General features: G+C 41.4%; 1 protein-coding gene across 1 annotated transcript; it reads left to right on the forward strand.

Annotated features, from left to right (window-relative positions):
* The first annotated feature begins 6,576 nt into the window (after window positions 1-6,576).
* On the forward strand, window positions 6,577-16,568 carry tppp3 (tubulin polymerization-promoting protein family member 3). Its single transcript, XM_085286267.1, has 4 exons — window positions 6,577-6,645; window positions 10,336-10,537; window positions 12,194-12,347; window positions 14,729-16,568. Exons 2-4 carry the CDS (start codon window positions 10,350-10,352, stop codon window positions 14,921-14,923), a joined length of 537 nt encoding a protein of 178 aa, XP_085142393.1. The 5' UTR covers window positions 6,577-6,645; window positions 10,336-10,349; the 3' UTR covers window positions 14,924-16,568.
* Window positions 16,569-16,833: the final 265 nt, after the last annotated feature.

Raw genomic sequence — 16,833 nt, forward strand, 5'->3', positions numbered from 1 at the left:
ACACACTCATTGCTGGGTGTTCCTGTGGTGACACCCGAGAGCGGTCACTGAACACACACACACTGATGTTTGTGAGTCTCTGTCAGCAGCCGCATTAACACGCTGCCGCCTCAAACGTCAAATATTGTCATGTTTTTGCAGTCAGCTGTCCTCCAGTTATTCCTCCACCTGCTCCCTTTAGGAGCTGCAACACTACCAGAAAAAACAGCAGCTTTTTTTACAGTACGCGTGGAAATCAAAGAATGACACGACTCTGCCCGTGAAAAGCAAAAACCTTATCTGATTTTAGTTTGCCTGATCTCCCTCTAAGGTCATCCTCTCACACATCTCTGGACAGCTTCCAGCATCTGTAGTATTTTTAGATGCTTCCCTGGAAGTCCTGAGTGAAAGTGGTCAGCAGAGGTCTTCCATGGAGTGATCAAAAAATAGCAGATGTGCTGAAAGTGGTCCAGAGATGGAGCTTAAAAATGGAGATCAGGACATTTGAGTCAAAGTTAGAGACCTTTGATTGTAGCTTGTATGCTTAAGTAAATAGATAAATAAACAGATGTGATTATAGGTGTATAATTGCATATGTTTGTTATATTCATATCAGTGTGTACAAGTAAGGCGAATATTGATATTATTCATTAGAAAGGAAGGATAAGATCGATCTATCTATCTATCTATCTATCTATCTATCTATCTATCTATCTATCTATCTATCTATCTATCTATCTATCTATCTATCTATCTATCCTCTGTTTTTTCATTTGAATATGTGAACAATATTCGATGCCCTCTGACTGAAAAAAATCCAAAATATTGCATTCATGAAGGAAGTCTGGTGACTTTTTTATATTTTTATATATTAATGCTGCCATGACTAAACATGCAGACAAACGAAGAGTGAATATGAACACTCCAGCATGGAGGATGCCAGAGTGCGGCTATGGCTATTTCCTGGAAGCTTTGTTCTGGCCAAAGTCTGACGTCCTCTCCAGTCATATGGCTGTGTCCTCGCAGGTTGTCCTGGAGACCCTGATCAACATGATGTAACCGAACACCAACAGCTGCTTCCTGCCGACACACCCGCTGCCATGAGCTCACTTCCTGCCGCTCAAAGACACACACTCACAGTCTCTGACCTATTGTTCTTTGCGGACTCAAAAAGTAAACAGCGTGTTTATCCTCCTAAACAGGATGAAGAAGACATCACAGCTGAGCTCACTCAGCCCATCAAAGTGGAAAACCAAAATTATTCTGACAGTGACCCGAAAACCAAATAAAGAGCGAGATGATGAAATCATTTAAATTTTCATCAGTGTCCTCAGTATCTGTCAAACAAACACATGATTGTTAAATAAACTCTTGTGGAAGAAGAATCATGCGGTAAATTAATGAGGCAGCAGATAATCTCATCTGTTCTTCTGGAGCTGATTGATCTGCTTTCAATACGAATCATCTTCAGATCAGTCAATGAGGTTATCAGATGTTATAAGAGGCAGCAGCAAAGCAGACGAGACATACTGCAGCTCATATTTCTAAAGAGAGAAACTGATGGAACAGCTTCAGCTTTAGGCTTTGTGTTGAATATCTTTTTATAGGTGATAATTACTGTTATTTCTGTTATATCAACCGTTCTGCTTCCATCAACAGAAAGTGAGCAGAGTCCATTAGCTTCTCTCTGAGCAGCCAATGCTAAAAGTATGTGAGCCGAACAGAGAGCAGGTCAGTGTTGAGTGCAGCAGTGCACCTGTTATACTCTGACAGTTTCCCCACGCTGTGAGAGACAAACTGGGAAGCTGTGTGTGAAAAAACAGGGCAGCAGCATCTGTCCTGTGTGAGGGAACGTTCTCATTTCCACGCTGATGAAAACCACAATGATTTCATTTTATCGTGCTTTTATTAAAGCTGGATCGTGGTTTGGATATTTATCCGTAAAGAACAGAAACTCACTTAATCACGCTGTTAAATGGTCTAGCAGGCCGCTCGGTGAGCCACAGCAGAGCCCCGTGCACCAGTTACTCTGACTGGCTGCTTTGATTTAACCCTTTGTCAGTTTAACCGTCCTTCTTCTGGACGTCGTTCAGATAAACAAACAGCAGTTTTCTTCTCCTACGTACTGTGTGCATACCAAAGTTAACATAGTTAGGCATTTTCTAATTAGATTTTATTTATTCAGTTTTGTCTCAGTTACTGGGCTTGTTTCACTTTAGTTTTTATTGCTTGAGAATGCTTTGCTTTTATTTTTATTAGTTTCAGTGTTAGTTTTAGTCTTTTATTGTATGGAGACATGTGGCACAGGCAGTATTTAGGAAAATCAGCACAGTGTGACATTAAAAACACTGAACTTTTTGAAGCAGTTGACTCTCACTCTTGTAGACATCCAAAGTCTCATTAAACATTAGGGCTGCCACAAACGATTATTTTGATAGTCGACTAGTCACCGATTATTTTTGGTCGACTAATCAGATCATCATCCATTGGACGTAAAACCTACGGCTTATTGCACCAGCAGCATCTGCATTTTTGTAATTGGGAATGATCCGCAGATCACACTTGAGTAGCTTAATAACCTCCAAAATGAGGTCAGGTCCAAGGGCTGGACTGAAAATGAACAAAAAAGCAGCCAATTTCCAAAGAAAAACTGAAAGACCTTCAAAAAGCCTGGAGAACTATTGCTCAAGACCACTTTAATAATTACAATTAAGTCTCCTTGGAAACAAAATATTAAAAAATAAAGAGTGACTCACTAATTTTGCACATGACCGTACATGCATCTTTTATATACAGTCTGTGAATGAGAGCCTCAGAAATGTAGTTTCTGTGGTATTCACAGATATTTACAGCATTTAGGACGGTAGCCTCCTGAAACTGTTGTGGTTGTTGGTTGTTTCGTATCATTCACTCTCGTTTATTTGATCTGATGGCAACAAAGGGGACGGCCCTGCATTTTTCTTTCTGTCATCCTGGCCCTTCATGCAGCACTTCCTTTCTGAGACAAGCTGTTTGAGCTTCTGCCTCACTAAGGCCTTTCTTCTTCTTCTCTCAGCTTCCCTTTAGAGGTTGCCGCAGCAGATCACCTGCTTCTATGTCATGCTATCCCAGGATCCTCCTCTGTCACACCAACCCTCTGCATGTCCTCCTTCACTACAACCATGAACCGTCTCTGTGATCATCTTCTTTGTCTTCCTGCCTGGCAGCTCCCTCTTCAACATGCCTTCACTCTCTTCTGATTGTTCCACTTCAGGAAGCCTGATGGAGGGTTTCCTGAAGCTGGTGGTGCCTCAAGCAGAGCGCCATGTGACTAAAACTAAATAGCTAAGAATTCAGGGTGCCTTTGTTTCAGCTTCTTTTAAAATGCTGCCTGCCAAATCGCTGTCAGCCACTTTGTTTACATTTTCAGCGATCGGTCTTGAGATGTCTAACTTGGAAATTTCCAGTTCAATTTGGTTTCCACTGAACAAGAAAGATGCTGAGATTAAAGTGCTCCCGATGAAAGCGTCTCAGCTGTTCTTTGTCTTTGTCGGCCTGTTGCACCGATCAACCTGCAGTTTCATTTTGTTCTGTTATTAAGGTGACGACTGTCTGCAGTGTTATATAAGGAGAGAAATGTTTATGTGAATATGGTGCTGAGAAGAGAGACGCATTTCAACCGTTTCAAGCAGAATAAAGAGCTTTGTGTTTTCGGTATGAATGTCAAAAATGCAAATTTGCACATTTCCTTTTCCCCTGCTGAAAAGAGAAAAATATAAACCATAAAAACTTCTGGTGTCTGAGAGGTTCCTTTCTTTAAAATCAAACAAATACGATTAAAGCGCATTTTTCTGTTTTTAACAAGTTGAGCAGGACATGAAATGCACTGGAGTACCTGCAGATGTTTGCAGCAGCGTGTAGGCCTGCTGATCCCGTCTTACTGGATTCTACATGACAAACATCAAAACACTGTTGCCATGACAACAGAAACACAAACAATGATTTAATCTGTCATTGCATGTCCAGCAGGAAGTTTCAGTAAAGTTCAGTTTCCTGCCACAAGAAGAACTGTTTGTGCTGCATCTATATTTCTAAAAACGTTCTGCAGGTTTTTTCTCTGCAGACGGAGAAGGGGAAATAAAACATCACGTTTGTGCTGCACCGTGACCTTTTGACCTCTGCATTAACTTCAGCTTCTGGTTTAGTTTGAGTCATATCCTTGTATTTTTTGTTTTTGAAAGTTCTCATTGACAAGTTCAGCTTCACGTTTTAGTCTTATCTTCTGTACAAAAGCAATAATCAGTGAATTCTGTTCTGAATAACATAAACAAAACAGTTAAAACCAGGTGTGTCAGTCTGGCCTATCAGGAGATGCAAGTTGGCCCACTGGATGAAAATTGAAGACAAGTTACTATTATTTTTTCAATAAAATAAATAAAATAATAATTCAATAAAATGCACTGTTATGTTATTTCACAGTGAAGTAAAATAATGTTTCATACTGTCCTGTTTCAAAACACAATATATGTGATGGTTTTGTGCCTTCAAAGAGTTGCTGTAGTTTCAAATGTTTGTGTAAAAAACATGGAAAAGTCACACTTATTTTCTCAAGAGATGTCACTCAGCTCATATTCTGTTTTATAAATATGCATAAGGTAATGCAAAAGTTTTCCTGGTCCAGACGTGCCTGAGATCAAATCAGGGTTTACGGTGCACCGTGGAATAAAATGAGTTAAAATAGTTTCACCCTTCTGCTTCTGCAGCTTCTGCTCTGAAACACATTATGAGTCTGCACATGTGTAGCACCAGCTGATCCCAGCGCAGCGAAATCGGTCCGTGTTTGTGTTTCGCTCATTTATCAGTGTGTGAATGAGTTTGCAGTTGTGCTTACACAGAAGATGTCAGCCGAGAGCGTGTGCAGACATTCTTGCACACTCAGCTGTAAAAATGTGATCGTATGCAGACCAGACTGCCTCCAGGGCCTGAGACTTCTCAATGGATGCAGGCCTCGGTGCATTCTGGGAGTGTTTACACCTGTAGTAATGCCATGAGTTTATGACATTTCACCAAGCTATGATTTTATCACGCCGTCTGCCTGTGGCTTTTTAGGACTCTGCACTCAGTGAGAAGCGAAGTACAGCTTCAGTAGAATCAGTAAAATCATCGTCAGCAACAATAACGTGAAGCAGTATGTTTTTTATGATTTTATCAGTCTCATAGTTGTGGAGGAGTTTTGGCCCACTCTTGTTTACTGCATTGGCTCAGATCATTGAGGTTTGTGGACATTTGTTTTTGCCCAGCTCTTTGAAGGTCCCACCGCAGCGTTTCAGTCAGACTCAGGTCTGGACTTTGACTGGATCACTGCAGCAGCTTGATTCTTTTCTTTTTCAGCTACTCTGTACAAGATTTGCTGCTGTGCTTTGGCTTAATCACCTGCTGCATGACTCAGTTTGAGTCAAGCTTTAGCCATCAGACAAATGCATTCACGGGCGAGCGACTGAAAGGCCGTACCACAGTGACTGCAAATTATCAAGGTCCTGTGGCTCAAAACAAGCCCAGTTCATCAGCCCTCCATCACCCTGATTGACAGTTGGCATGAGGTGTTTGTGCTGATGCGCTGTGTTTGGTTTTCCCACACATTGTCTGTCTGAGGTGACACTGATCCAGAAGGCTTTTGTTCAGATGCATCTTTGCATGCAGCCGTGCTGCAATCTTCTTTTAGAGAGAAGAGCCTTTCTCCTGGCAACCCCCTGAAAACAAGCCATACTTGTTCAGTCCTTTTCTAATTGCCCATTTCATGAACTTTAACATTTAATATGCTAACCGAAGCCTGGAGAGTCTGAGACAGAGCTCTTGGTTTTTTGCAATTTCTCTGAGCATTGCATGAGCTCAGGGCGAATTTCTGGGACATGGCAAGAAGATTACACGTGTTTACACACATGTAAGTCGTCCAGAACAGCAAACTGATGAAACTCCTGCTTCTATATAGGTGCTTACACTTGTTGGTGATCAGTTAATCATGTGCACTTGATCAGCAGCACCTGGCTTCCTATGGTAGAAGGAAGGGTGCACTTGCTTTTTCACATGACCGCATGTCTCCTTTTTACCTTAGAAATTCTCCAAAGCACTCTGTGTTTGCCTCTCTGTCACTGGCAGCAGTGATGCTGCCTTTCAGCCACTCGCCCGTCATTACGTGCAGCTTTGACACAGAGAGGAAGGGGCCAGACTGCAAAGAGTATTTACTCAGAAATCTGTCATCATAACTTCATTAAATCTTATTTTCAGCCAGTGTATTGAGCAGCTGCTAAAACCTGCCAAAGGCTCAACAGAGTGTTTTTCTTGTTTTATGTTTACACTTTATCCAGCCTTTAATTTCAATTAAAGCATAAAAATCTGCATGCAGCATTGTTATATGATCATTATGACCTCTGACCTTTGACCTGCAGCTGTGGGAAACTGCAGGAGCCTGCATAAGCGCCCTGCCGTAGGACCAACCCTCCCTCTCTCTCCCCCTCTTTCTCTGTTTTATTGCCCTCCCCTGATGTTGGACAGGATGTCGCCAAGGCGACGGGGTAAACAGATGATAACAAGCCCTTAGCTCTTCAGAACTCATTTGAATGCTGCCACCGCTGCTGAGGGCCAGAAGAGGGAGAGCAGAGGCAGACGGAGGGGACTGAAGACAGACAGGTAGGAAACTGCAGGAGACACATGCAATAAAAAAAAGAGAGAAATCGTGGAATTTAAGAAAAAAGTTTTAGAGAATAAGACTCAAAGATTGGGTGTGGTGCAGATGTCAGAAGTGCAAAGCAAAGAAGAAGAATGGAAAAATTAAGAAGAACAAAAAAGTAGAAGTTGATGTGTTTAATATAAACAGAAGGACAGTTTTCAGATAAATTTTTAAAATCTTCACGCAGTCAGTGCTGGAACAACTTTTTAGTTTTATTCCAGAAACTTTTTCTGCACTGATTGAAGATCAGAGTCGGTTTAATTTCAGACATGCACAGAGAGCAGAATGTTTGGAGTCTGCACAGCTGGAAGCTTCAGTGATTCATCTGCTGCGTCTTCAATAATGCTGCCACTTATCAACTTAAAATGTCTGAAAGAAATAGCCATGAAGCGTTCTCGCCAAACAAATATTCAGATCTCACAAAAAACAGCAAACAGCAGGATCCTTCACACCAGACAAGATGTTTGATTACAATTTGCTAAAAATTGCTGGCTTAAAAAGTACAAAATTAGAAAAGCGATGTGTGCATGGGATCTGCTACTGAACACAAACTTGCAGGGATTTAAAGTGCAGCCACATGCTGTCATGTTTTATGAATTTTAAAAGTGTGGACAGTCGGTAATCTGTTTATTTGTCTTTGCATAGTGACACACACACACACACATGCACACACACTGACTGGCACGCCCATACACTTTACACAGTCTGTGTGGCCCCATGACTAAAACGCACTCAAACTGAAGGAGAGCTGCTGCTAGAAACAGAGCGTGTGAGCCTAGCTGAGCTTTGTTTTTAACACTGAGACAGGACTGAAGTTCCTACTATTGATTAACAATCAAGTTTTCAATATCTGTCTGTGCGTCTCAAAGCAAAAACATAAAGGAGCAGTGAAGTGTCAGAACCCAGCCTTTTTTCCTGGGTTTCACCCAGGTGCAGCTTTTCCTACCTGCCTGCTGATAATTGTGCATAGAATATTTGTTTTTTCAGGAAACCCAGGAATTACAAGTGCAAGTGATAGGCAGATGCTTTAGGCAGTAAGCTACAGTCAGGATGCTTTTGTAACAGGCTGTTGGTCACTATGGGCAGAATAAAGACGGCGAGATGTGGGCAGCCCAGTCTATCGATGGTTAAGGAAAAAAAAAAGTAATTTTCACACATAAATATTGGACAATTTCACAAGAATTAGTTCAGGAGAGTGTCTGAAGTTCCCCTTTCTCACATGGAGCACCCAACAAGTGCTAGCATGAAGCTAACAACGTTCTCACTACAAGAAGTCCTTTTGCAAATCTTACGTCACGCTGACTTTTTACCACTGTTCCACTGTTTAATGTCCCATATAACTGCGTTGAATGTTTGTGTCGGGTGGTATCGTAAAAAGTTCCCAGCTGCAGTGCATGTTTTAAATTAGCGCTGCAAATTTTGATCTGAATTTATGTTTTTGTGTTTTTCATTATTTCTGTCAACGATAATGCTCAAGAAACACAATGAGGATGAGAAAAAAACTGCTACGCTTCAAACTGTTAGTCTACCTTTGCACAGGGAGGTTTCGCTTGCTGTTTCTGCCAGATGTGATGTCACAACTGCTGGCGTACCATTTTTTTGGTGCCATTTCGGCTTGTTGTGCACCACCCAGATTTTAACTTTAACCTTACTGTTTCATCTTTGTTTTATTCCTCCAAGTAAGCAGGGAATTTTTCTGAGCAACGATACGTGTTTCTTAGGAAAAGACTACAGTGAGTTAAGTTCAAGTACGCTGACGTTAACGTTTATGTAAGCAGTGACCTTGGTTTTAACCTCGGGGCTGCAGCGATCTCCCGTGTCACCTTCCTCTTATTTCTAGAATTTCTAGAATCGCATGTACCATGATACATCCGATTAATATTTGGTTATAGTCTCCTTTGTCTCTAACGCTCCTGCATTTCTCCTCAACCTCTGTGCTCCTGTTTTAACAGTTATTCATAGATTTGAATGTTTTAACATGTGATCGTTAAATGTCAGTCTCTGTTGGGATTAGTTGGCTTGGGAATGGTTTGTATCAGAGTGAATCATTCTACCACAATAACAGCTCAAACTTGACTGAACTCAGAACAGTCTTAACTTGTTGATGAGACCAGATTAAATCCTGCTTTGATCTGTCTTCAGTTTTAACTGCCGTGATTGTGGGATTTGGGTTCAGAGATGACCGACTTTCAGTCTTGCACCTGAACACATCTGATAGATGTTAGACAGTACCTGCCTTGCTGTGAGCTAATCCAGAGTCTGACTCCTTGCAATTAAACTATCGGTTGATTTTTAAATGTGTGATTTTGTGCGATATTTTCTGTTTTCTAAAGAAGCGATACAAATCGCTGCTCATCACAAGAGGTCAGTCCCTGAAGATTGTTACAAGAGCCAATTGAATGCAGAGATGCTTCTTATGTTGAGACGTCTAAAAAGAGACTGCAGCGGAGTTGCACTGATCACTCTTCCTAAAAACAAAAAGCAGGTTTAATGAATCAGCTTCCAAATAGAAGAGATTGCTTCACATTAAAACTGCAGCTGCCTCCACTGCCTGGAATCTGACACCTACACACCAGTTTTAATGCACAGATGCACTTACACCTTTCACACACTGTGTGTGCGTGCGTGTGCGTGTGTGTGTGTGTGTGTGTGTGTGTGTGTGTGTGTGTGTGTGTGTGTGTGTGTGTGTAAGCAGGGCTCATATTAACTATCTGTACTATAACTTCAGCCGCTATGGCCTGCAGCAGCTCTGATTCAGAGTTGTGCAAGTGGAATTTTCACCAGAAGCAGCATGACAAGGAGACACAAGTGTATTTGGACAGAGATGCAGCCAGTTCTGTTTCCATGAAACCCACTGTTTGGGATTGCATCAATGTGTGTGTGTGTGTGTGTGTGTGTAGTCGCACAAGCCTGAGAAACCACAGTGAGGTCACGTCTCACACCCTACACACACACACACACACACACATATTCTGTGGGCACATGCACACTTCTGCTGGAGCTGCAAAATGATCAAAATGATCTTCATGTCCAAAACACCTACACACAGAAGCAACAACTTCTAGCTGCTACTGGCACAGCAGAAGGTTTCCCAAAGGGAAAACTAAGCATTGTTTCCAAGAACCATTCAGAAAGAGGAGCTTTGCACAGAGAGGAGGAAATATCCACTCTGCTGGTTTATTTTACAAAGTGCTGTGCACGACATATTGACCTTCAGGAAATAACAGGATAGAATCTGTAATGAAGCTGTGCCAGAAACTGCAGTTCCTCTAATGGCCACCGGAGGGTGACTTCAAAAGCGAATCAATCTCCACAGACGCTCATACATGAAAAAACATAATGGCAGCCTGATCTGGGTGTGGTTGCTCTGACTCCGCCGACACAGTCACCTGTTCTCTTGGCCCATCTGAACCACTAAACTGGATCTGTCAACCACAACTGTGATGTTGGTAACTGTTGAAGCATTTTAATTAGAATTATCTGACAGTGTGTGTGGCTCCAGGTGACTACAGGTGAATAAACTAAATGAACAGCTGTAATACATATGGCTTTGATTTATAAACTCAAAATGCTCTCATAAATCCTGTAGGGGGAGGAGATTACCTTCACACACGATCTCCAGTGTTGTCCTCTGCTTAATTTTATTGTAGATTATCTTTTCATCATGGCGGAGAGTGCAGACATGGAGCAGCTCCTCACAGCTTTCAGGAAGTTTGCAGTCCATGGAGACACAAAGGCAACAGGCAAGGATCTAACCGGGAAGAACTGGGCCAAACTGTGCAAAGACTGCAAGATCACTGACGGCAAGAACGTCACCGGCACTGACGTGGACATCGTCTTCTCCAAAGTCAAGTGAGTGTTCACATCAGCGCCAGTGTCAAAAGACTGCATAAAATGCAGTTCCTCTAATGTCCACTTGAGGCAGGCTCCAAAAGTGAGAGTCCCATTTTATAATCCCCAGCCTCACAGTAGAAATGAACTGGTTAACTGTCATCATTAAAATGTGCAGCCTGGAACAGAAAGCAAATTTTTCCCAGCTTTATAACCAAGTTTGTGACCATCGGCTGATGAACTAGCGTCTCATCTTAACATGGCCAAATCTACGGAAGAGGATTAGGGCCACTGGGGAAAAAAAAATAATTCTGACTTTAATCTCAGAATTCTGACTTTTTTCTCAGAATTCTGACTTTAGTCTCAGAATTCTGACTTTTTTCTCAGAATTCTGAGAAAAAAGTCAGAATTCTGATTTTTTTTCTTCCAGTGGCCCTAATCCTCTTCCGCCCTAATCCTCTTCCGTACAAATCTCTCTCCAGAAACTCAAAAGGATTACAGAGGTGACTTTACACAACACCCTGCTGGTGACATGTGCGTTTTGAGTACTGGAGATATTTTACTGTGGTATTTGAAGACCTGCTGGTCCACACTGAATTTGAGGAAAATTGAGTACCATTATGCTGATGAAACAGCAGTGCTCCACTGTCAAGGTAGCTGTCACATTTTTATTGCATATGCACATTTAATGTGGATGATGGGGAGCTCAGTGTTTGGTGCAAACCTTGAAGGGCTTTGTGCTCGGACACGCTACAGATCATGGCTAATCTGGAAACGCCCTTTTAGAAGCGCCGTTCAAGCCTTGCTTGTAATGTGGGACAACAGTGCGTGCAGGGAGTGAATGTGTCCTGCTCTTTAACAAAGGTGGGGCGATTATTCAAACTTATATTTGTAAAACCACCTCCCTTAAAGTCTTTTGTTGCCATATTGTATGGAAACACGTGCATAAATCTTACCTCTGAAAGACTTTTTGCTCCGTATTTAGTTTTTAAGTCAGTGTCTCCTCCACACGCCCTGATAAAACTGCAGCACTTTAGTCTATATTCGAACACAAATGTAGCACATAATTAGTTCAGGCAGAGCGCTGAAGTCATACTCCGAAAACTGATGAGTGTCATCCATCACATGGGTGTAACATGGATGGGACTGGCGGATAAAGACAGTCGTGGAACTACATTATAAAACTTAGTAACAATAGTACATCATTGTTTTGGGGGACAAAATGTTAAGCACTGGATGAAATGATTGATGTCAAGTATTTCTTTAGAAACAATAACATACACCGGGGGACCAAGAAAATAATGGAAATGTTTAGGGACCTGTTTTGAACTATGCCAAAGATTTAGACCTGCAATAAGAAGACTTTTTGCTGTGTTCCTGGGATGGACGTTTTTGAGGAATTGCAGTGCGGTGTATCGAAGGGGCAGCTGTTGTTTGTTTTCTGTAGTTTTGTTGCTCTACTTTTAGTTACTTGAGTTCTTGTTGAATTCCCAGTCACCACAATTACTCTGACAGTTGTGCCTGTGTTCAGCTTCCCAAACTTTTCTCGATGAAACAAAATATCTGTTTAATAATTTAAAAACAGCTAAAAGACATTTTCCAACCAAGAGAATTAATAGTACAGTTTAGACTCTGAACTCTTCCATGTCTGTGTTCCTTTTGTGTATTTCTGTACAGACAGAAGACGTCTCGGGTCATCAACTACGAGGAGTTTCAGAAAGCTCTGGAAGAGCTGGCTCCAAAGAGGTTCAAAGGTCAAAGCAAAGAGGAGGCACTGCAGTCTATCCACAAGCTGGTGGAAGGCCGAGAGCCTACCAACGTTGGTGTGACGGTGAGACAAGATGCTTGTGTGCCTGTTGTTTTAAAGCTCTAAATCCCACAATAAAGATGCTCAACAGTAAAACAGGAAATTGTGATTCTATGCTATGTATATTTTGTGAAATGCATCATTTTTCTTTTTGTGCATATGTGTAAAAACAAAAGCAATGAGTCTCCAAAAGAAAAGACTTAAAGGTAAGTGATAATGTAGTTATATGGATTAAACCACACTGTCATACTAAGCCACACCCATACTTATATATAATAGTCCCCTCCATGAATCGCCACCTTACCGTGGTGGGGGGGTTTGTGTGCCCAAGTGATCCCAGGAGCTATGTTGTCCGGGGCAGTTTGCCCCTGGTAGGGTCTCCCAAGGCAAACTGGTCCTGGGTGAGGGGCCAGACTAAGTGCGATTCAAAACGTCTATGATTGGATTCATTAAGGACTGAGGACCAGGGATACCAGGACTCCACCCTGGAGCTACACCTGGGGTAGGGCCTCATTTGAGAGGGCAGTAGATAACACAGTGTATTTAAAGTAATGATAAAAAACATCAAGGGGCGAGTGAAGTCGGAAGTTTTATGCAGATGATGCATAAAACTGCATCATCTGCATAGAAACGAATTTTTCTGATCAGTTTAGTCGATTTCCCAGCTCCACACTCTGAGCTACAGTTTGGACAGAAGAGTGTCTGTCTGTGAAAAACAGCAGCATAATCATGAAAACATGATTAGACGAGTATGATTATGTGCTGCTCATATTTTATATTTAGCTCAGCGTTTAATCACCTCAGGCTCATCTTCTCAGTTTTCAGCTGTAGAAAAACAAGTCCTGAGCTGCTCCACAAACAAGCGTCTTACTCTGCTCTAATATTTCAGAGCCATGGCTCAATCACAGCTGGTTCATCCATCAGATCACAACTGCACACATCAAAGAGCTCTTATTTTATAATGATGAGGTCCTCAGAGCCTGAGCCAGCAAGAGAGGCAGTCTGGATCCTCTCCAGATCATTAAACGCTCTTCAGTCATCAGAGCAGATACAGTCAACACTAACCTGACTGAAATGCATGCATTACAGATGACAATCCATGAGTAAAAAACACGATCAAGTTACAAGCTTTTGTGTTCATGAAGGAATCAGCGTTATATTATCTATCATATGTCTGTTATCGATTCAAAGTTTTAAAGTTTTCATGGATTAAAGCAGAACTTCATAGTAAGAAGTTCTTGGTGGCTATCTGTGGAGTTACAAATGACACTGCATGTCATTTAAACTTTACCTATCAGCAGTACAATATGGGACTGTTGGTGAAATCCATTGTTTTCCTGAGGTGAAAAAGAACTGTTTCATATCCAGATCTACCCATTCACTCACTATTGGTTCTCACACTGATATGATAACTACACGACTGTAAAAGGCTAAGGAGCAGGCACCTCTTGCTACTTGCTAATCAAGTGGGAATGGTGCTAAATACATGTGACTTTAAAAACTATCAGATGCTTTATTTAAATGTCCATATTCTTTAAACTTTGGTTTCTACTACCCTTCCTGTTTGCCTTGTTTTGCCTGCTCTGACATTGGGCCTTTTTTTCATTCGCTTAGTTTCCAGTTACTCTATCTTATCCTCATTTCAGCTACCTGAAGAAAACTAATGAAGAAAGCAGACATATTATTCTTGTTGTGGTTTTGCAGTGGAGTCTTCATTTGATGCCCTGGGGCAGAGAGGATTGCATAATGAAGGTGCAGTTTACAGGGACTCAGTGCAGTTAAATGCAGAGGGCTCCGTGTTATCTAAAATGCTGTGCAATGATCAGAATCATAGCTTAAAGCAAACAACAATTTTAATTCCACTTTAAACTAAACGTGAATCAGTAAGAGTTGCTTTCTAAGTGGCGTTTGCGTGTTGCACCCATGGTCGTACAGAAAACATAGAAGTTATGAAAAATAGTTGTAGCCACTGTGATATCACTTGTTGACTTCATGATTTTGCATTTTGATGATTTTTGGAATCACACGTTATCATCAGTGAGTTAAAAAGCAGACGAATAAAACACAACAAGCCAGAATATTTATTGTGTCATCTATTAAAATGCTCTAAAAGGCTCCAACGCCCAAACACACGATCAATAAATAATGTTTAGTGACCTGAAGTAGTGGATGGTTTATGTTAGAGGCTGTAAACATGCTTTGTAATGTTGGATATGTTAACATGGAACTCTAGAAGGGCCAACCTCATTGTGGCCTCAAGTGGTCATTAGAGGAACAGCAGTTTGTGACGCTTCTGCATTGTCTTCATTTTTCCCCTCTTGTTAAAAAAACAGAGACGCGTCCTGAAGCAGGGAAGATATTTTTTTCTTTTACTGACTTTAATCTAATTTTTCTACTTCCATCAGAAAGTGGCAAAGACAGCAGCGGTGGACCGTCTGACCGACACGTCCCGTTACACTGGATCACACAAGGAGCGCTTTGATGACAGCGGCAAGGGCAAAGGTCGCGAGGGTCGTGAGGAGATTGTGGAGAACACGGGCTACGTGGGAGCGTACAAGAATGCCGGGACGTATGACACGAAGGTGAAAGCTGAGAAATGAGTGAGCCGGAGGCCGCGCCCCCTGCTGGGAGCTGACTGGAAGCACAGCTCCCCAACAGCACTTAGTCTGGACCAAACCTTGAACTTTGACCCTTCTATGTCTGTGTGGATGCCTGTGTGTTTGCACTGGACAGAGCTTTTGTTCATTCTGATTTGCAGATAAAGATGTGGATCTGACAGAGGTGAGGTATTGGCCTCATATCAACTCATCAGCGCCCCCCTTAGGCTGAAATATTCATCACACATCTGGACTTCTTGTTCATTCTCACTCAGAGCAAGGAGGTGGGTGATGTAATCAGTACCTGCTCTGCTCAGTGATGGTAATCCAGTCTGCAGCATGTGACTCAGTGTTCAGCTCAGTAATAATGAGCTGTTTCTCTGACCTGGCTTCTCCTATTGTGCTTTCAACCCTGTCCAGAGCCTCATTCATGTGATTCAGATTCTTTCATTCTCCCTATGAAGGCACCGGTGCTGCTGCTAATCTGATTATCTCTATAGTTTTTATTTGGTTACACAGAAGCAGACTTAAAAACAGGAAACAGCTTCTGCATTTTCTGGAAGTCATTTTAAATCTAATGATACACGTTTAAGTTTGTTGACTAAATTCCATCTCTGAGGATAACTGCACACACTTTGCTTCCCTTTGAGTCAGTAGCGCCCCCATGGGGAGGCTTTTGTATTTGTCCAGCTGAATGTCCACTTCTCTTACGAGTCCACTCATGATACTATGCTATCACAATAAGTCACCTGTGATAATGATGGTATCACGATACAGCAACTCGTGATATTTGACACAATGTGCAACAATCAACGATGCAGAGAAAAATGTATTTATTCTCTGCTTTCATCTTTAATAACACAATAACACAATAATTCATTTAACGCTGTCCACACTGTTCTGGTTCACTGCAGTTTAGGGAACGTCCCTGCTCCCTCTTCCATTTCCATGAGGAGTCATGAAATGCTGATTCCAGGAATCCATTTAGCACACCTGCATGTTTGAATAAAAATCTCAGTATGTGCAGCTGGTGTACCAATAGCATCACAGGAGGAAGCAATAAAATATCAGGACTGAAGAAGCTTCTTGGATGAGAAGTGAGACGTCTTCACCAAACTTAAAGGAGTCCAATCGCTTTATTCCCAACCTCCTTAGACTCTCTATATCGCATTATTGAGACTTCACTCCTCTGCTGTTAGCCTGAATAACTATAGTGACGGCTTCATTGCTCACCTCCTTCTATGAGGTTCATGTGTCTGAATGGGGCTGTAATTTGTGTGTAAAGTCGTTTAGCAAATTAAATTCTCACTGCCCATTACAAAAAAAGGTGTTGACTTATGAATACTTATAGTATATATATATATATAGTATATTCAATCTCCTGCAAAAAAGAAAGTCAAACAAACCAAAAAGCTCAATCATCTCTGGATCCACATCAGATTAAGATCAAACTGTTTCTGCAGCGCTGAGGCTTCTGAAGCCATGTTTGCATTTTTTTAAATCTTTTTTTTGTTATATATAAGTTTTCAGCCTGATTTTTCTTCTGCAAAACAAATATTTTGCATCTTCCCCAAGAGCTTTACATGTTAATTATTGTTGTTGATGCAGTGTAAGTAACTTTAGTGAACAAATAAAAGCTTTAAAATGGTTTTCTTGTTTCTTGTTTTTTTTGTCCCAAAAGGCATTTGCAGGTCAGTTTTATTTAAAGTAATGAGAGAAGACAGTCAGGGGGATGAGGAATAAAGATTTTTGCTGCAAGAGTTCAGCTTTTGCATTCTTTTATTTACATTTTACAAGCCGTCCAAACTTGTTTGGGAACAGGTTTTGAAAATCCTAAGGCTTCCTTGTCTGCATGATGCTGGGGCTAGAATACAAATACATTTCACGTATTTGTAGTTTATAATATACAAATA

This window comes from Mchenga conophoros, linkage group LG1 (genome assembly GCF_057382185.1).
Source record: "Mchenga conophoros isolate Kocher_MC1m ecotype Shallow Benthic linkage group LG1, M_conophoros_male_GT1.1, whole genome shotgun sequence".
Taxonomy (NCBI): domain Eukaryota; kingdom Metazoa; phylum Chordata; class Actinopteri; order Cichliformes; family Cichlidae; genus Mchenga; species Mchenga conophoros.

Coding starts and splice junctions, on each gene's coding strand:
- tppp3 (XM_085286267.1), top strand. CDS start 10,350: ATGGCGGAGAGTGCAGACATGGAGCAGCTCCTCACAGCTTTCAGGAAG. Junction 10,538..12,193: donor ATCGTCTTCTCCAAAGTCAA/GTGAGTGTTCAC, acceptor ATTTCTGTACAG/ACAGAAGACGTCTCGGGTCA. Junction 12,348..14,728: donor CTACCAACGTTGGTGTGACG/GTGAGACAAGAT, acceptor TACTTCCATCAG/AAAGTGGCAAAGACAGCAGC.